At 39.9% G+C, this 21,379-nt stretch overlaps 1 protein-coding gene across 2 annotated transcripts; it reads right to left on the reverse strand.

Annotated features, from left to right (window-relative positions):
* Nucleotides 1-3,375: 3,375 nt before the first annotated feature.
* CNIH1 (cornichon family member 1) lies at nucleotides 3,376-17,588 on the reverse strand. Of its 2 annotated transcripts, XM_036104545.2 has the most exons (6): nucleotides 17,359-17,588; nucleotides 12,364-12,432; nucleotides 12,074-12,121; nucleotides 7,896-8,008; nucleotides 6,530-6,673; nucleotides 3,376-4,283 (listed from the first exon to the last, which is right to left on the reverse strand). In XM_036104545.2, exons 1-6 carry the CDS (start codon nucleotides 17,437-17,439, stop codon nucleotides 4,256-4,258), a joined length of 483 nt encoding a protein of 160 aa, XP_035960438.1. In that variant the 5' UTR covers nucleotides 17,440-17,588; the 3' UTR covers nucleotides 3,376-4,255. The 2 variants fall into 2 exon arrangements, with proteins under 2 accessions (XP_035960438.1, XP_035960439.1); XM_036104546.2 differs by lacking the exon at nucleotides 12,074-12,121 and having other exon boundaries at nucleotides 17,359-17,583.
* Nucleotides 17,589-21,379: the final 3,791 nt, after the last annotated feature.

Genomic DNA, 21,379 nt, shown 5'->3' on the forward strand with positions numbered 1-21,379 from the left:
ATAAATGAAGCTCTAAGAAGGTAGGACTACTTAAGGGCATCTTCTTTGGACAGTGGTACAGCACCGATCAGATTAACTCAGATTTTAACAAACCATGAGCACAGATGGCTAACTACATTCTACTATGTTTCTCTTAGTAGTTTTAGGGTCTACCTAGTCATCAACCTATTATTTAAGAAATTTTTCTTCTCCAGGCTACGTGAACATGGTAAGCAAAGAGATTTAAATGTTTAGAAAACGTATCATACAATAAAATTAACTTATCCATGTGAAGATGTTCTCTACATCTTCACGTCCACAATGTGCATTAGTAAAATTAACATAGAATAAAACCTTCACTCCAGTCCCATAGATCAGTCACTTTATATGGTTAATACTGTTTCCCAAAACTAAGTAGAACAAGCAGCAGAGTTGTTTACTCCTTTTAGATACTTAGCTTTAGGACTCTTCATTTTAATCAAAGGGAAATTGTTCTAAGAAAGCTAGTCAACATATCCAGAAACAGAGCCACATTTTTTCTCTTGGCAGCACTCTAAAGATTTGTTCAGAATCATCTTCTGAGCTATAATACTGGTACCAGAGACTCACTAGCTGCTGCTCTGACCACTGATGAGAGTTTGGTTTCAGCAAAAGAGCTTAAATAATTTGAGACTAACATTAGTAGTTTCCCAAAAGGATGAATATGAATACTCTTATGAACAATGCTAGACAGGTATCAATATTTTTATCTTTCCCCTTCGAATAGAGTTGTTTTAAAATATTTTTGCTGTCAACATTTCTGTTTTACAATTGTATCGTACAACTGATTATTGAGAGATGCACATTTGTGAGTGTTGAGTGATATATAAATAAGTAAACTAGATGAATACTTTTAAATACAGACCATTATTTAATTGGGTGGGATAAATCATCACACTGCTATGCCGCAGCCACACCTAAAATGAAAGCTCACACCCCTGCAGGGGGTCAGAAGTCATTATTTGCACCATGGCAATATTCCATGAACACTGTTCATAAACATATAATTGGAAGAGAAATGTTGTAGCAAGGAAAATATTTCTCTAGTTAAGAGTGTATCTACATTTCTATCTCCTTTCTATGCACACATCTGACATATTTTCAAAATATGCTGATTTGGAGAGCAGAGAAGAGCTCTGTGAGAGCTATTAGCATGAGTGGTCCTCAGGCCTAAATATACTGAACAGGCTTTAAATGAGACACATACTGCAAACCGCCACATAATTCACTGCTCTGTGAAAGAACATTATCTGGGGATCTGATCTTGACTGCTAGGTCAGGCAGTTCATGGTGTGATCCATGAGGCTTCTCATACGCTTTCGTAATACTCGACACATGTCAAAAGTGATTGTCTGGTCATTTCCTATCATTTCCCCTTCCCATGAAAAATAATTCAGACTTCAAACAAATTAGCACTTTGTCCATCACCTGGGACCCACCCAACTCTCCTCAACCATGGGACAACTGGACAATACCAGTTAAGCATTGTGAAAATCATCAAACGTCATTAATAGGCTTCTGCCTCTACACCTCCTTAGTACTAAAGGGACACATTCCATGATATACTATTATTACTCCATAGAATAACTGCTAAATAGACTACATTATATAAGATTTTTAATTCAGGAGAATCTGTAATACCATAGCAACAAAGAGTTGTCAGTATAGGTACAAACCACAGTGTGGTATGTTAATGGTTTCTGGAAGCTGGAAAACTCCTCAAGATGAAACAAAGCACATAATAGCAGAAGTAATTGTAACAAGGAAAAAAAAAATACCTAAGTAAACAGCTGTCACTGCACAGGGAGCAGGGTGGTAAAGCTGGACGGATCAGGAACCCAGGCTAACTATGCCGCAGCTGGGCTGCAGGAATAACAGAACACGAGGGCTGCCCAAACCAGATTAACGGGGGCCACAAATTAGATTCTGAGCAAGGAAAAGAGCCAGTAGGATACTGCCTAATGCAAGTACCTTGTTTCTGCTTTCTCCTAGCAAGTGATTTAAGTTCCTAAAATACCAGAAAAGGTAAAGATGGGTAGATATTGTGAGAGCTTCCAGGTACTCAATCTTTTAATCGCTTTCATGCCTGGGAACCAACAACCTACCACTGAGATGGGTAAAGCTCACTGGCAGTCAGTCAGTCACCTTTGAGGAATCAGCTAAGGACTACATATTTAATTTCTGAAGCATAAGAACGTGGCTTCCACAAATTGCAGCCGGTAAACCCTGCAGAATTTTGAGAATATTCTGGAATACATTATTAAAAGATGTGTTAAAACTTATAAAAGAAAGTAGTGCTTGCTAAGAGACAGCAAAGGCTTGTGAAAATACTTTGACAGGAATGCTAAAGTAACAGCCCAAGAAACCTATCTGGACTTGGCAAGGTCTGTGATGATCAAAAGTACTTGTGAACCAGAAAGAAAAATGAGGAGTGGGTGCTGACAGTATTAGCTGGATTAGAAACTGAATGGCTGCTCAAACTCTGAGCATGAATCTTCAGTGCCTAGCAACTGGTCAATAAATAATTTTCTGCATGAACTGACCCAACAGACAGATCCCTCGAGGTGTCCTCCAGACCATAAAATGTAAGGTCTTTAAAGCTTCTCTCATGAAATGGTCTGGCTCTCCTCACTCTTCTGGTTCTACATCCTCTTCTTCAGCACACTCACCCTGTTACACAATCTTAAGATGTTAACAGCTACTCTCCCAAAGGTGGGGAGGCATTTTCTCACTAGCCGAGAATTCAACAGCATCTAATTCAAGGAGCTCTTAGAGCAGGAACTCCACAAACTCATCCATAAACTCCCTTGAGCATTATGTGGAATTCCTAGGTACTGGTTTTCTTTCTTTGATCTTTTAAGAAACTTCTGAATCACTTACACTATTTTCAATTGCCTTAACTACTTCATTCCAAATAAAGCACAAGAATTCTTCCCAAAACATGCAAGCCATAATTTACCTACCTTACAAGCAGTAGCAAAAACTCAAATTTAACAAGTCATTTTTCCTTGAAACCTGCTGTTTCAAAAAGGAAAAACAATTTTTTTTAACATTTTAAATGCCACAATAATTTTTTAAATTGGTTAAGAAAAATGATGATGCTGTGCCATCGATGTTTATGAATCCTGTCAAGTCACAACAGAGGGTAATGTGCTTAGCCATTTAAAAATATTCCTTTTTAGATGCAGGCATGGTATTTAAAAAAAAAAAAACAACAACAACTACAAACACACACACATACAATGTCATACTCTACTATTTTTTTTTTTAAATTGACAGTAATATGTCTTTATTATGTATTAAGCAAGTGTAAGAAATAGCTATTTGTAGTCTTTAAAACAATGCACTGAAAATAAGTTAATTTCAGAGTTTTATTGTATTGCACTAAAGGAACAGCAGGACGGTTATACAATGTTCTCTCTCATTCAGTTTTGAAAATCTAAAGTACTTGCAAATTCTTAAGAATACCTTTACCACCAGATTAGAACAGTTAAGTATAATAACCAATTTCTTTATAAGTGATATCTTACAAATTAAAACACATTTAAAATAGCTTTAAATGCATTCTTCACAAGTAAATCAGCATATATTTTTATATCATGTTCACTTATGCTTAAGAATTAAAGCAAGTATATTACTCTGATGGAAATATGGGAAGTCTCTCATTCATGCAATATACAGGGATAATATTCAAGTTGGAGGGAAAAAAATCCCACTCTTCTAATTTTGTCCATATATAATCACATACATGATAAATGAGGAAACCCATGAAGTTTCCCACAAGTCAGATATATATTTTCAGTTCATCAGAAGCACCTGATATCTACAGCTAATTTATAATTAGATGGCATTTCAATAAAACCAAAATGAGCCCTACAAGTTCCTATATATAACAAAAGCTTCCAATGGACTAAGGATAGTCAATAATTAATGCAATCATTCAAGGGATTATGGCTGTTCCTTAAGGAGTGCAAGTTCAAACCTGTCAACACCAGAGGTAATCATTTTATATTAATTTATACGTAATTCCATTTAAATTCTTTATCCAAGTATAACATATGAAAACAGTCTTTCCACAAGCAAAAAATGTGGAAACATTTAAAAAATAAGGAGTCATTTTTTAAAGTAACTGATCAGATTCCATAGGCTACTCTTGGAAACAGGATCTTGCTGGATAGAATCCCTTCATTTGGTGGCTTTTTGCATGCACTTTGGACCAATTCTTCTGTGTGTTGTTCTAAGAGCTCACCAAAACATAGATCATGCTGAAAAGAAGAAAAAGCCTATTAATTCAAACATTCCTAACTATAAAAACTAAATGCACCAAAAAGTTGAGACTGCTTTACATAGCAAACTGGTTTATGGTATCATGCCACCACAGAAAATGAAAAGACCAATGACCAGTTCACGGTACGATCTCAATTTGCATTTATGGACTTCTGCCTAAGGTAGGACTTGGCTCAGTGCATGTGCTGTGGTTATTCTCTATTTCTTTTCCAATTTTAGCAAGTAGAACAGCACAGCTGAAAGCTTAATAAGGGACCAGAGCTTAGAGAAGCAATCCAAACAGTGCACTGCCCTGGAGTTGTCTAATAATAGCAGCGAGCATCTCCGGAGGGCTCACTTCATGCCAGGCCCTCCACTAGATCTTTTATGTACATGACCTCGCTGAATCCTCCAAGCAGTCCTAGGAGGTGGGTACCATTATTATCCCCATTTTACAGATGGGAATGGTCAATTAAGAAACTTCCCCAATAGAAAACAGACTCTAGACAACAGCAACGGGTTGAAAAAGGGCACAAATGAGCAAAATAAAAACAATAACCATTTAATTCAGGGCAATCCTACCAGAGTGATGTGGGAAAGGCATAGTTCAAAAGCACAGATCTCTAAATGGAAATACAAAGCAAAGGGTTGTGCAAACTCAATAAACAATTTAAAGCAGAAATGAAATGACCTAGTGCCACCATCTCCTGGTGAACATTTTCCCACAACTATACATCTCCAATTTTATCATTTATTCAATGATTCATGTCTGTCTTTCAACAAGTATGTCTTTTTTTTTTTTTTTTTAATTAAGTAGGCTCCACACTAGCATGGAGCCCAACGTGGGGCTTGAACTCATGACGCTGAGATCGAGACCTGAGCTGAGACTAAGAGTCAGCCACGTAACGACTGAGCCCCCCAGGTGCCCCCCACAAGTACAGCTGAGGTGCCTGCGATATGCCAGCACTGTGCCAGACATTTGCTAAAGAAACTGAAAAAATGAGAGTTAGCAGGAAATGAAAATGACACCTGGCATTTCACTTTTCAGGACTTATTCATTATTTGTTTCATAAATGAGCACCTGTAAATGCACCAAAGGATACTCATTTTCACAATTATAACCTCTAAAAACATAAACATACCTTTTTCATAAATTTTGGTCTAGCACTTCATCGTCTTCCATAATAGAAACTTATATGATACAAAGAGAAATAGAATATAAACCTACCATCTAATACTTAGCAAGTTGTCAAGTAACAAAAAGGAGAGGGGAATAGAAAGAAGCTGAATGATCACAATTCCATCTTATACAGCCGATCTTCTTCATTGTTTGAAAATCAGGTGGGATGTCTTCTCTGGTTGAATATATGTCAGTAAAAGATGAGAAAGTGTATTTATGTAGCTTAAAGAAATGTAATTCCACACTTGCGAAGGTCCTTTTCTCATTTTAATGAGAATCTACAGGACACCTAGGGTGGTGGTTCTCAACCAGGGCTGGTTTTTGCCCCACAGGGGGCATTCAGCACCATCCAAAGACATTTTTAGTTTTGGTGACTGGGGGAGAGGAGGTGCTGCTGGTGTCTACTGGGGGGAGGCCAAGGACACTGCTCCACATCCCACAATGCACAGGCGAGCCCCCACAACAAAGATTTATCCAGCCCAAAATGTCAACAGTGCTGAGGTTGAGAAACCCTGACCTAGAGGAATGATATGAGTCCATCAGGGTACAAAGGCAGAAGAATCGATAACTGCACCATCATATAGGACAGATCTGTTTCTTTCATTCATCCCATTCAGGTCCAGCAAGCCAGAAAATAAAGGGTAGAGCATACAGTTTGTCAAAAATGACAAAAAATTAAACACCATCTCAAGACAGACAGTGAAGCCAAGCAAACGGTTTTTTGCAAACTCACACTTTTTTGCAATCCTCTCAAGGCCATCACTTTGCCATGGAGAATGAGGATTATCCTTCACTGACGCACTGTGTCCGAAAGTTTAGGAAGCAGCGCCCCTACCCAAACCTTCTGCCGCCGACTGCACAGCAGCTGGCTGCCTCTGACAAGTACCAGTTTATTCCTGTTCAGTGTGCAAGCGTTTGCCGCGTGCACAGCGCCGTCACCGGTCACCACCATTCGAGACACTGAGTTATTCTTCAAGTGGACTTTAAGGTGTTAAGACCATAATGCCTGCAAACTTCTTCAGAAGGAAAATGAAATCACATATTCATTTTATTTTTTAAACTTACCCGTATAGGTAGTAAAAAAATGCTAGAAGGTAAAAAGCTAATTTGCACCAGCCTTCTTTCTGACAATACGCTAAAATGTCTGCATTCATGATGGTCGTAGGGTCATAGAGTCCTGGTCCACTCATCACTGGTCTACTCATATACCTGTAATAAACACAGTCGATTAGCCGCTCCAAAAAGGAAGACAACCTTTGAGATAGGAAGGAGGGGTTTTCTTCTCAAGTAACATTTGTTGCAATGAGAGGTGGTCCACACAGGGAAGCGTGATTTTAGTTCTAGGGTGGAGTTCTTTCCTCTTATCATCTTAATTTCAAAACAAGAGCTCCTATATGAGACCAGGACAGTTAAACAAGTCCTATCTGGTCTCCCCAACAACTTCATAAATACAAGAAAAAGAAAAATAACTGTAAAAAGGAAGTAAGATTTTCTTTTAACTTTTTAACATAATTTTAGGCTTACAGAAAGGGTGCAAGAACACTTCACCAAAATATTCCAAATGCTCACATTAACCACACAGCTTTACCCTTCTCTTTTTTGTTTTAGCTCCAAACATGCATACATTTTTTACAAAACAATTCAGACTCAGTTACAGATGTCATACCACTTGACACCTAAACACTTAAGTATATTTCCTAAAATCAAGAGCAATGAGGAGGGGCGCCTGGGTGGCTCAGTCGTTAAGCGTCTGCCTTCGGCTCAGGTCATGGTCCCAGGGTCCTGGGATCGAGCCCCGCATCGGGCTCCCTGCTCAGTGGGGAGTCTGCTTCTCCCTCTGCCACTCCCCCTGCTTGTGTTCCCTCTCTAGCTCTCTCTGTGTCAAATAAATAAATAAAATCTTTAAAAAAAAAAAAAAGAGCAATGAGGATTTTAACATTCCTATTAAAAAAAAAAAACCTCTAACTCTATTATATAGATTAGACATAACTTTTAAAAGTTATGAAATATGAATATATTTTATAAACAACCAAATTTAAATTCATAAAATAAACATGGAGAAAGAAGTTAGATACACTGTACATTTTGATTTATGTGAAGTTCAAAGATGGGCAAAACTAATCCAAGTTGACAGAGGTCACTGCTGTCCCAGGGAGGTGCAGGGGTAACTGACAGGGATGGGGCTTCAGACTTATGCACATTATTGTATGTAAATTAAACCTCACTTTTTGAAAAACACTTTTAAAGAGTAACAAAGTAAGCGCCCTAAAAGGTACGGAAGCAGTGATTTGTTCATCTACTTGATTTTTAAAATACATGCCAACCAATTTTCAGTTTTCATTTAGGTGACTAGCATGCAAGATAACTGTATCAACCACAGTATAATTAAAATACAATTAGGAAAAGTATTAGAAATATATCTAAATATTACCTCCAAATATGATATGCCAAGAGGGGCATATTGAGACCCAGCGTAAGCCACTCGGCTGCACAAAGAAACATGACACAGAAGAAAGCATGGATGAGGTACTCTGGAAGTACAAGCTGGAAGAAAGATACAAGCCAGTTAGCAAAATGCCTTGGCAGTAAGTCAAATGCTAATTTGGAAGGCAGGTGGCAACCAAGTTTCCATAATGAAAAAAAGTTACTGTTTTCTTAGAATTGGGCACACACAATGCTACTGAGGTCTGTTTCCGTATTTAACTTTTTACCAAAAGCAGAATTACAAGCAAACTGACCAGATGATATAGCTTGCTCTAAAAGAATAAATAGAACTTAAAATTTAAAACTCAAATTCTTACAGTAACAGGTTAAATTATATAAAGTTACCACCCAGACGGTTCAGTTATTTGCTGATCGCTTGGAATACTTTTTCTTTCCACCATTCAGTAATGATAAAAATACAAAAATAAGGTATCTGATCACATGCAACATGATATAAAAAAAATCCACAAAAACAAAACTCTCGTTTAGAAAACTTTACACATTAGTGTTTTAAAGCTTTTAACAGAAACTAGGAATGCTATATAAACAATATTTAGCAAACACACATCACATTACCACAAAAGTAATTTTTCAATGGAAAGCCAAAAGCCAATAATCTCAGCACAGTCAGGGGGGAAAGAACACAGATGCAAACGATGTGCATTCTGCAATGTAGGAGGGAAAAGACAGTTCTGAACCATAAAATTGGAATTTTCCCGGTTCCTGAGCTCTGATTCTTACATGGCCTTCCTGTTTCTTTAAGCCTGCTTTCCAATGAACTACACAGACACAGCAGACCAGGAGAAGCTCAGAGCTCAAAAACAAAATGATTTTTTTTTTTTGACTGTAGGCGGTACTAAATGAGAAAAATTATTTGAAGCAAAATGCTTTTTATAAGATGACCAAGAGTTCATGCTTTAATTATCTTTTTCATCCTAAAGACTTCAGCCTAATGACTCTGTTAAATGAAAGTCCCAAACTTTTCATTGCAAGTTGCAGCTAAATAACTTCCTACAAGTCACAGATGCAAAGCCAGCTTCTCAAATGTCTGCATCAGATCAAAGTAAAATTATATGAATCCTCAGTATCATCAGATCATTCCTGAGAGGAAACCGTTGCTGTAGAAATAACAATTGTACTACATATTCAAGCCCACTTTCTAATACTCCCAAATCACTTTTTCCATTTCAAAGCTGTAAAGCAAAGTTTTTTTAATGAATATTTTAAATGAAATCCCAGTAAAACCAACTAATCTACATGACTAACCAGTATCTTCTACAAACTTAAGCAATATAATAAATAACAAAAGATAAACTCTGCATATGTATATAAACTTGTAAATAGCACGAACCATTAAGCCACACCATTTAATTAAGATCAAAATCAAACATCTGCAAGAAAACAAGAAACTGTCCACAGGAAATCCTTGAAACACAAGGACTGCAACCAGGACAAACCAAGAAAAATAGATATTGTATTAGGAGTTCCACTAGAGCTGTTTATAATGCTAGTTTAAATTACAGGATTTTTCTTTACAGTATAAGTCTATTTCAGCTCTCTAAAGCGAAGTGATATCTAACAATATAAATCATCATCCACGTTTTCATCCTACACTTCCAGACTGAAATATGGGGAGAAAATGACTTTGAAAGCACAATACCTACTGTTCTTAAACAATATGCTTTAGTAAGGGTGAGACTACAGATAATCTGCAACCCTTCCAGTTCTAATATGAAACACATGCCACACTCCCTTCTCAAAAAAGTCCAGAAACTTTTATAATGCATCTCTTATAAAAACCAGTCCACCCCAATCATTGTTTAATGGTGAAATTTCCCTGTAAGTGGCACAAAAATTAATTCCATTTAGGAACCAATGTTTACACAAAAGCTAGTAGCCAAAAAAATTCCTCATGCAAATATGGCTGAAATGATAGTACTTAACATGCAAATCATAATATTCTCTAGTTAAGGTTCACATTTTAAAAAATAATATTTGTCTTCCCCCATACTTTGGCAGAATTGTCAAAACAAATTTTAAATAGGGAAAACTGTCAGATGCGCTGCTAGTAAGCCAATTATCGGCACCCTATCCAAACGCAACATGTGCTGATATAAAAACTTCCTTCCAATCTATGCAGCATTAGGAGGTCCCAAGCACATGTCTTTTTTAAGTGAGAATTTCCTTCCATGAAGAAGAGTCAGAAATCACACATTAAATGTAAAAATGAAATTAGTCCCTCTTAAATTTACGGTAAATTAGGGAAATACCAAAGCTTGAGTGTAAAAATCCAGCTGTCTGGGTTCAAATGCTGGTTCTACCTTAGCTGTGTGACCTTGTTGGTAAAGTGCTTCAACCCCGCTAAGCCTCAGCCTATCCTCCTATTCATGAGAATATCAATATACCTACCCTTTAGGCAGGTCATGAGCACTGAATGAAAAAGCCCAAGTAAAGATGCTTAGCACAGAGCCTGGTGCCCAGAAAAGCCCTCATCTGATTTCAGCTCTTATCATCCTCATCCTCATTTGGTTATTTGAAGTAATGAAAAGCCAAAGAAGATAGAATACTATTAATGAACAACTGTCAAAAAAAGAAATTTCGGTTTCTTAATCTCTTGGTAACAATTAGTTTCAACAGTAGGTTAAGATATTTTACAATCAACAGTATTACTTTCCAACAAGAAAGCAGATTCGTCACCTATTTTGTTTCATAAGAGCAGAGAAACAGCTAGTAAGTTAATACTTTTAATTGTACCTACATCAAGTCTCACTGTAGCAGTTCTTTGAAGACAAACTAGAAATCTATCCCATCGCTCATATTTATCGAGGAAACAATGATAAAGTAGCAAACGCGCTTTATAGACCCTTTTCCAAATAAAATCCCTCTGGCATGCTAGTGCCTTACAGTTTTACACAACTAAAGCCTACACAAGTTCTCATCTTAAGTAATTTTTAAAGATGAATTATTGTATTGTATTGTTTGGAGACATACCCACTGCTTTCTTACAAACCTTTCAGCTTCTGACCAATTAGGCAAAATCAAACCTACAGACGAAAGGAGAATCTTCCTAAATGAGTAAACTAAAATATAAATATATATATATTTTTGGGCGCCTGGGTGGCTCAGTTGGTTAAGCGACTGCCTTCGGCTCAGGTCATGATCCCGGAGTCCTAGGATCGAGTCCCACATCAGGCTCCCAGCTCGGCAGGGAGCCTGCTTCTCCCTCTGACCCTATCCCCTCTCATGCTGTTTCTCTCTCTCTCTCTCTCTCTCAAATAAATAAATAAATAAAATCTTTAAAAAAAAAAAAAATATATATATATATATATTTTTGACTTCATTTAACTGCAACCCTTCCGGTTCTAATATGAAACACATGCCACACTCCCTTCTCCTCAAAAAAGTCCAGAGACTTTTATAATGCATCTCTTATAAAAACCAGTCCACTCCAATCATTGTTTAAGGGTGAAATCCCCTAAGCACAATGGAGCCACATTATAACTAAATCCATCCAAGCTCAGAACTTAGTGTAAGACAAGTCTGTCTTAGAAATTTAGAGTGAATATATATTAGAAATAACTATGTAGACATTTGTATACAAATTGTTGTCCACAAAATTCTGGCAGCGTGAGTCCAAAGGTCAGCACCAGTGCAAGATTCCAGAACCTAAGGAAAGAGCTATCATCTAGAAGGTTCTGAATAAACATCAGCTGAAAGAGTGAATAATTAATTCCAGAATAGACATAACCAAAGATAAAAGCAGACATGGTACTGAAGACTCCACTTCCAGACTACCTCCCAATAAGTCACAACAGAAGAATCTTCTTACCATCTATTAAAGTCATTTTATGTTAACTAACTTTCAAACACTGCTCCAAATAATTTAATATAGAAGTGCCTATGGCTCTAACATTTTTAAAAATGCATAAGCATTTAACAGCTTTCCCTACTTGACTGGGCCAGCAAGCAAACATTTGCATAAAATGCGAAATTTCATGAAATCATAAACCTCAACAGGCATATGAACGAGGACACCGAACAGAACATTTTACAAATACAAATGCCCTAACCCTCCCCATGAAATGAATGTAGCATTAAAACATTAAACTAAAAAGCAGTACACACCTTTAATGCAATTTTGACTCTTTTAATCTTTTTGACCTTTTCAACTGTCTTTGGCCGACAATGTAAAAAGCAGATTGGAAGAATGTTAGTATGACAGCTGACAAGATCACTCACAGATTAATAATAGTCAGAATAGTCAAGCAGGAAAAAGAATATTTTTGTAAATTCTGCCTACTTCAAAAAGTACAAATATATCATGCTACTGAGAATATTGGCCATTTTCAAAATAAATTAAGTTAAAAGCAAAAACAGTTTAAAAATCTAAAGAAAAATCCTATATTATAACTTACAGGATTCAGAGTATTACACTGGTCTATAGGATTCTTGTAATCAGTCTTCAGTTCATCAAATGCTATAATCTAAAATAAAATTAAAATCAGTTAGGACCTTTAATAAAAAGCAGCAACAAACCTGCCCCATCATCAAATGACAATTGAATAAAGCTAATAAAACAAAAGCAAAAGTATACCAATACTGCATGTACCAATTTATAGTAAATTCACTATGTACTAATAAATAACCAGAATCAGATTTAAAGAACTGAGAATATGTTTATACTAATGTCATTTAAATGAGCTGGTATCACTGTGATAAATATCTTCAATTTTCAATTTTTCAATGCCTCTGTTCAAGTCATTTTCTCTTCTTGAAATGATCTTTTCTATCTATCAAAACTTTTCACCCTAAAAACCCTCTTCCTATGTCAACTCCTCTCTGTAGGTTTCCCTGACTCCCTGGGGCAGAAATGATTGCCTGTCTAGTAGCCACAGAGCACAGGGCTTTACAGTGCTACCAATACGGCATTTCTCACACTGGGGTATCTGTGTACAGGTTTGTGTGCCCCTCACGGTGAGGTATTTTTAATCATCTGTGCATGCCCTGCCCCTGGCACACGGTTCAGTGGGACACTAGAGATGGACTCATGCGCTTCAGTTTGTTCCCATTGTGCCCAAACACATACATTTCAAAGTCCTGCTTCAATAGGGAAATACAAGAAATGGCCTCAGCACAGAGGAACACCAAATGATTATTAAACTTCATGGCCAGGACCGCCACATAGAGTAGCACCCTTCCTGCGTGGGACAAAAGGCCAAGGTGGAAGCTCAAAGCCAGCCCGTGCTCCTGCTGCCAAGCACCCCGCCATGGACTCCACACCAGGCTCTGCACTGAGGGGCCGCGTCTGTGTAGGAGGGAGGATTTTTCTGATTCTTCTGCCCCAAGAGGCATCTTGTTCTAATGCACCTAAAGGCATCAGGTAAGCAAGAGCAGCCCTGTTCAAGGCCCCGATAAAAGTGATCAGTCTAACCTCCTTTTGTGTCCTATGCATAGCCCTACACTTGTGGGTGGTTTCATGAGGTCACCAAACAAAACTGAAGAAGGGTAACCCAGGTAAGACCAGCTTCTCACGGTATGAGGAGTCAAATAGTTATAAATGTGATAAGGGGAGAAAGATCTCATCCACTTAGGAAATATATGACAAGAATGTTTCTGTCTACACTCTGGAGAAATGTGGCTGTAACATTTAGGGTCACTTAACACAGAACTTCAAAGTCAAAATGTACTAAAAATCAAAACAAGGGCAACACCCCACTCTGTGGTATTAACTCAGATGTCAAAATAAGAAGCCAAAGGCACCAAGTTTATAGGAGAGTTATTTTAGTTGCTGTCACTGGTCATCCAGGAGATAAGAGAACTCAATCTGCCTTTCCTCTGGTGGGTTAGGAGTAGTATCTTTGTATGTGAGACCGTGTTACTCAATATTACTGGTAATCGGGGCACCTGGGTGGCTCAGATGGTTAAGCGTCTGCCTTCGGCTCAGGTCATGATCCCAGCGTCCTGGGATCGAGCCCCGCATCGGGCTCCCTGCTTGGCGGGGAACCTGCTTCTCCCTCTCCCTCTACTGTTCCCCCTGCTTGTGCTCTCTCACTCTGTCAAATAAATAAATAAAATCTTTAAAAAAAAAAAAAATATTACCGGTAATCAATGGAGTTCTATCTTTCTAGCTTTTGCTATGCTGGTTTATTTCCCTGTTAAAGTTCTTCACTTCATAAAAAGATGGGTTGTTCTTTTTTTTTTTAATTTCTAGAATTTTACAAAATCCACCAACCAGACCAAATAAAAATTCTAACTAAAACAGGAATAGAAGAAAATCATTTGACATTAAGATGTAAACTCCATGACAGCAAAGATTTTTGCTGTGCTCACTGCTATGTCCCTGGGCCTGGCTACATACTTAAATGTTCAATCAATATTTACTGAATGAAAGCCTAGCTTAAAAAGAATACAGAACTCACCAATAGGCGTTTGCCTTTGCTAATGAAACCTAACACATATAAATGTTAAAAATGTTAAAAATAGGGCGCCTGGGTGGCTCAGTCGGTTAAGCATCTGCCTTCGGCTCAGGTCATGATCCCAGGATCCTGGGATGGAGCCCCACATCGGGGTCCCTGCTCTGCAGGAGGCCTGCTTCTCCCTCTCCCACTCCCCCTGCTTGTGTTCCCTCTCTCGGTGTATTTCTCTCTGTCAAATAAATAAATAAAATCTTTAAAAAAAAAAAAGTTAAAAATATAAACATACAACTAGAAGATACTAATTTCTGATTACTTAACAGATATTATTAATCAAATACCTGACATTTGCTGTGTGATATATCCCCAATGCATCTTAGTAATAAAGTTCAAAATAAGGACTGTCGTTGCAAATTAAATTACTTGCCTATAACAAGATCCAATTTAATAGCGAGTATAAAACTTATGTTTTAAAACTAACTCTTTTGACGACATTTTCTTCAGGTGATTTCAAGGGATATTTTAATGAGTATGTTACTGCATGAGCTTCTGTTTGAAATGCTATAAGCTGGAGTTTTCAAACTCTTCTGAAAAGATTAACCTACTGGTTTTTGTATCTTTTGTGACTGTGCGTCTGGACAAAGACGTTCACAAAATTTCCAACAGAGTGCAAAAACAAAACAGATATATCCCTAAAGGTATCAAACTATGCAATTCAGGATACATTCAAATTTGACGCATGGCTTTAGGGAATGACTTCTGTTCAAACAAACCTATGCTCCCATCTCTACTCTCCACAGAGTATCAATCACATGAATTGGTACAGTTAGACAGATGTAACCAACAGCACAAAAAATATCCTCCATAAAACGATTAATGTAAACAGGATTCTTTGAATTTCTACTTCAAATTTCCAAGTGAGTCTTCTGATACTTAAACTACCTAAGAAAATAAACTGAAGGTTATGTAGTTAATAGAAAAATTAAAATTATATACTTTAGAATTTTCAATTTGTTCCCAAAGGATGCATAATCCTCTGAACTACGACGAAATCCCCAAGGATAAAAGCTCGCCACTAATCTGTGGAGTACAAATGAATTTTTAAAAATTCTATAATAGGACTTAAAATTACCCACTTCACCCGATACATTCTCATTTCAACGCTGAAACTAAGTTACCCATTTTTTTAATTTATTTTTTTTAAGATTTTATTTATTTATTTGAGAGGGAGGGAGAGAGAGAGAGAATAAGCAGAGTAAGGGGCAGAGGGAGAAGCAGACTCCCCCCTGGGCAGGGAGCCCCATTCCGGACTGGATCCCAGAACCCTGGGATCATGACCTGAGCAGAAGGCATACGCTTCACCAATGGAGCCACCCAGGCACCCCAAATTACCCATTTTTATTTTTAATGCAGTTCAGATTTTCCTTAAGCCAAACAACCTGGTTCAAAATGTAAACAAGGCCCTCCACAGCTTTCTTTCTTAGAATCCTCATCATTTCAAAAAACAAAGACTACCCATCAAGCAGGAAGTGACTTAAATCCGTATCTACAAATGGAAGGGAGCCACACATTTCACTTCCACCAGTGAAATGTGGAGCTAGTTTGCATTCCAGATTATCTTTATTTATTGTTCTTCCACCAAAGAGCCTAAAGTGCTCTTAATTTATTGGTTCCTACTGACAAGTATTTTGAGAGAGCAGTTACTGAACAGCCTACCTAAGCATTCCTCACTATAGAGCAGTTAGGTTCTAAAATAATTATGAACATCATCACACTCCTTATCAAAAGAGAATAATTTGTGGTATTCTACTTCTGAGAGTTTTTTTTTTTTTACACAAGACACTGCTGCCATTTAAATCACTCTGCCAGGCTATGTTCCATAAGAAATCCTTGTTATTGGCATGATGAAACCTGACTTAAGATTTACATGAATGAACATGTCCAATCATTCAAAAGAGGACTGATATTCCAGAAGGCACTAAAAGAATATGAGGAGGGCAGAAGCAAATATAAGATACATTTTTAATGAATGCTGACTTCCAGAAGGCTGCTTCTTATTTTGTGCTAGAGAAACAAGAATCCTTAAAAATCTGTTGTAGAACTGTCATGAGGAACTTACTTGTTCCTTACAGTACCCAGTAAGGATGTGCTTCTATCCTGCAGCAAGATGTGAGTAAAAGAAAAAAAGAAAGAAAAAAGAAGAAAAACTGCCCTAGGGAAGTTTAAGATTTGTGGGCATTTTCGAAGTCAAATTAAAACTACCTCCATTAAATCCAGCTACCCTGAATACAGAGGTGGCTAGGAAGAGTGTCTCTTGAGAAACTCTGGCGGTCAAAGTATGATTTAGGAGAAAAGTTCGGAGATGCAGTCAACAAAGTGATCAATCCAATCTGCATCAAAGTTCACAAGGAAACAAAATCTGAAAAAAAAAGGGGGGGCATTCTACTCGAAGAGCGCCCAACAAGTGCTGAAAATAGAGTTGGAAATTCATCTAAAGTAGGCTATACGATCTCATTTGGGCCATACTCCAGCGGAAACCCGAAAAGAAAGACAATGTGATTAAATAATAGTAATTCGGTAAACTTCATTCCCGCTAAGCACGCAGCATGCCTCCGTGCGCCCTTGACATCCTCCCCGGGGATGCGGGGATGCGGGGATGCCGAGCCCCGGGCCGGCCAAGATCCACGCCAGCGAAGCGCTGTCCCGCAGGGCCCCGCAGGACCGCGGCCGCCCCACCCATCCAGGGAGGAGTAGCGGCGCGCGTGGCCTGCGAGGGGACACAGCGGGCGCATCCATCGGGCCACCGCAGCCTGGACCTGCAGCCCCCGGCCCGCAGACGGAGGGCTCCCAGAGCCCTGGCCGCGCGGCCTGCCCCGCTTCGGCCCCATCCCCCGGCGCGCGGACCTCCGGGGGCCGTCGCCGCCCGGACCGCAGACGCTGGGCGAGAAGAAGCTGCGCCGCCTCCTCGCCCTTCTTCCCCCGGCCCCGGCTACTCACGTGCCAGATGGCGAAGAAGATGAGCGCGGCGGTGAGCAGCAGCGCCAGCATGTAGCAGAAGGCCGCGAACGTGAACGCCATGGCCGGGAAGGAGGAGCAGGCAGCGGCGCCGGTGCCAGCGGAGAAAGGCGGCGCAGGGCCCTCTGGGTAAAACCATTCACTTCCCCCGGCCTCAGCCACGACCGCCGCCGCCGCTGCTGCCGCCGCCGCCGCGGCGCCCGCCCTCTCTGCGCGCCTGCGCACCAGCCGAGATGCGCCGGCGCCCTCTGATGGCTGAAGCCTACGATGCACCTACATTGTCCGCGCAGCAGATTGATTTAGTTTTCTTTCCTTCCCTCGTTCATTCTTTGAACAAATAGTTATTGAATGAGCGCCTAGTATATTTCAGGCGCTGTGCTTCCCCTTTGAGATACAAAGATGAGAAACATAGTACTTGCGCCGAAAAAACTTAGCATAGTGCCGGAAACGAACACTTAAATAAATCATTACGGTATTATAACCCTGTTAACGGAAGTCTGCGGCTCGTGATGAAAGGTCAGAGAAGGGCATCCATCCCGTTCTGCAGCGTTCAGAGCAGGATTCCTGGAGTATGTTTCTTAAACTGAGGCGTATGTGATGAGTAGAAGTCCAGGCAAAGAGAAGGTAGAACCAGAACTCCTAAGAGAGGGTTCAGCTTGAGCAAAGACACAGAGATGGAAGGAAGGAGAGAAGGAGGGAAGGAGGGAGGGAGGGAGGGAGGGAGGAAGGAAGGAAGGAAGGAAGGAAGGAAGGAAGGAAGGAAGGGAGGGAGGGAGGGAGGGAGGGGGGGAGGAAGGAAGGAAGGAAGGAAGGAAGGAAGGAAGGAAGGAAGGAAGGAAGGAAGGAAGGAAAAAAAGCTCAGTGTCTCAGGTGAAATCACCAGCAGCTCTAAATTAACGGAACCTAGCACAAAACAGTTTTGAGAGTTCGGGGTTAGCGGGGGTTCAGATCACAGAGTATCTTATAAGCTTGGTTTTGTTCTTATGCTGGTTGTGACCCACAAAATTGATTCACCACCTGCTAACTGATCGCTGCTGATGGAAGTGGAAATCATTGAAGGATTTAAGCAAGAGAGGGACATATTTAGATTTGCATTAAAGATCATTCACCCTAGCAAATTGTATAGAGAGGGGTTTAGAAGCAGAGTCTATCCAGTGCTGTCCAACAAAACTTGTGGCAATAGTGGAAATTTTCTTTTTCTGCACTGTTCAATACAGTAGCCACTAGCCACATGTGGCTATTGAGCACTCTCAATGTGGCTAGTATGATTATGGAATTGAACGTTAAATTTTGCTTATTTTCATTAATTAAAATGTAAGTAGCCATGTGTAGCTAGTGGCTACTGTCTTAGACAGTGCAGGTCTATACCACCAAGATTATATGGCACCCGTGTGCAAATCACAAAGGTATTCTCTCCAGATAAACGAAGTCCACACTAGGGCACAGGAATGCAGGCTGTGTGTGCAGTGTGCAAACTGCCCAACTGTGCACTATGATCCTGAATAGAGGAGTGCAAGAGCAGCAGGAAGGAGCCCTCAGCAATGGTTCCAGCAGAAGCTGGGCTCTGACCAAAACAACAAAAACCAGGAGAGAAAGGAGTGAACAGATTTGATAGTATTTGAGAGATAAGCTCAGCAGGACTTGATTGATTGGATGCAGTGGTTAGAGAAAGGAAGGCCTACAGGCCACAGAAGCTTAGCAAAATACAATTTTGGGCAATATTTGTCCAAAGAGAGTTCATCATCTAATGAGGGGTAGATGCAGTTTCCTGGCGTCAGGGAAAAGTTTTCGGGGAATTGTCTAAGCCAGACCATGAGATGCAGCCTGGTTCTTATAAATAAATTCCGTCTACACTTTGGGAAGTGATGGTTCATCACCAAGAACCTCCAGGTCCTCCCACCTTTTAGCAACAAGCTACTCTCCTGATTCACTTGAAATGTAGCTTTCCCTTACCTGGTAACTATGTCTAGCACCTTACTATGCAAAATGGAACTGCCTCCCAAGAACACATCCTTGGTTCTGGAAGGGACGTCCTGCACTTCACCTGAGGAGATGGAGAGACTTGGCAAGAGAAATTTTTTCTGCTCCAACCCCCCTTAACCCTTAACTGCTGTTATATTATAAAACCCAAGCCCCTCCACTTCATTCAAGGGTAGCATTTTAGGTATTTCAATGAGGGTTTATTGAGCACCCATTCTGTATCGTGTGGAATACTGATTTGCTCAGAAGCTGGGGCAGTATGAAGCCCTTTCATGTTTTACCAGAACACATAGGTAAATTGTAGACCTGCATTGTCTAGTAGAGGAGACCTGTAGTCACATGGCTATTTAAATTTAAATTGATAAAATTAGGGGCACCTGGGTGGCTCAGTCGTTAAGTGTCTGCCTTCAGCTCAGGTCATGATCCCAGAGTCCTGGGATTGAGCCCCGCATGAGGTTCCTTGCTCCGCGGGGAGCCTGCTTCTCCCTCTCCCACTCCCCCTGCTTGTGTTCCCTCTCTCGCTGTCTCTCTCTCTGTCAAATAAATAAATAAAATCTTTAAAATAAATAAATAAATTTAAATTGATAAAATTAAATAAAACTAAAAATTCAGTTCCTCAGTTATACTAGCCATATTTCAAACACTCAATAGCCTCATGTGGCTGGTGGCTACTGTGGTGAACAATGTAGATATAGAACATTTCCATCATTGCAGAAAGTGCTGTTCGCACTGCTTTAGACAGTATTACACCACTGCAATCAGTTAAAGAATACACCCATTTTAATGAGGGCAAAGGGCTAATTAGATCAACCAACTACAGGCAAGGCAGTTGGTGAGAAAGATAATGGGTTTACTTGACATTTTGGAGAACCCTTACAAGCAGCGAGTAATCTATACCATCCTCATTCAATCAATTCTCAGTATTCTTTGGAAGTTCCATCAACCCTTTCACCTCGTGGGAGTAATTTTGTAGTACATACTGAATTAAGTTCCTACTTCTACTTGTATATATGGCTGGGGCTGGATGATATTGCAAAGAAATATTAATCTTATGTTCTCTTTCTCTCTCTCTCTCCTGCACCCCCCTTCTCCCACTCAGACTTCCTTTGTTCAACTTGTCTTTTCCATCAGTTCGCTCCCACTCCACCCACACTGCCCGTGCCCCCAACCAAAAAGGCTAGGCACAGGTCAGCCACTGGAGAATTAGAAAACAAAACCCAGAAATACAAAGCATGCAGTCTGAGAATGGGACCCAAAGAGTTCAGATACACACCTGAAAGAAATTTCCAGCCCCCTAGACTAGATAAAGAAAGCCAGTAGTGGGAAGGGGGGAGGGGAGGTGCTGAGCAGTTAAGAGAATGTGAGCTCAAGATATCTCCAAGCCCCCACACTAACAAGCTCAGCCATGCCAATCTCCAGAGAATAGCCTGGCCTCCCCCCGAGCTCAGCTTTCTTTTTCACTGTGTCTGTTGAGAACTGCCAGAAAGCAGCAGGCCATCTTCACACATCCATCATCCAAGTGGTAGTCATGTTTGCCACTCTGCTCAGCACCCCATCCAGCCCATGCCAGGGAGACAGTCCTCTTTCTATGGCCAAGGAAACTCATAAACCACACACACACCCCCATGGGGAGCGGTAAGTAGGAAACTTAAAGACATGGTGGTAACATAAAAGGGAAAGCTCCTAGACGATCATGAATTTGCACTTAACCAAGTTGAGCTCTCCCACAGATGTGGAATAGTAGGTGAACTGTAATCCTAGTTACATAGATCATATGGTGCCCATGACGCTTTGGGAGGATCTGGGCCCTGGCCTTGAGTAATGAAGCACTTCCAAGAGGATAGAACCCTGAGCACAGAAAATTGTGGGCCAGCAATTCCCCATCTTCCAGAAGAGGTTTGCACATTTGAAGGAAAAGCCATTTCACCTGGGGGTTGTGTGTGGCACTTGGATCTGGACATTGACATGGGCCTTGGAAAGAATAGCTATGGAGCTGGGAAGAATGGGAGGTGTAGCAGGTAGT

This window comes from Halichoerus grypus, chromosome 8, assembly GCF_964656455.1.
Source record: "Halichoerus grypus chromosome 8, mHalGry1.hap1.1, whole genome shotgun sequence".
NCBI lineage: Eukaryota > Metazoa > Chordata > Mammalia > Carnivora > Phocidae > Halichoerus > Halichoerus grypus.

Bases quoted from the DNA above. Each gene is read 5' to 3' on its own strand.
- CNIH1 (XM_036104545.2), bottom strand. From the start codon at position 17,439: ATGGCGTTCACGTTCGCGGCCTTCTGCTACATGCTGGCGCTGCTGCTC. The intron at 12,433-17,358 runs GTGAGTAGCCGG...ATTTTATTTTAG, and splicing joins TCTTCTTCGCCATCTGGCAC to ATTATAGCATTTGATGAACT. The intron at 8,009-12,073 runs GTGTGTACTGCT...TCTTTCTTCCAG, and splicing joins GAGTCAAAATTGCATTAAAG to CTTGTACTTCCAGAGTACCT.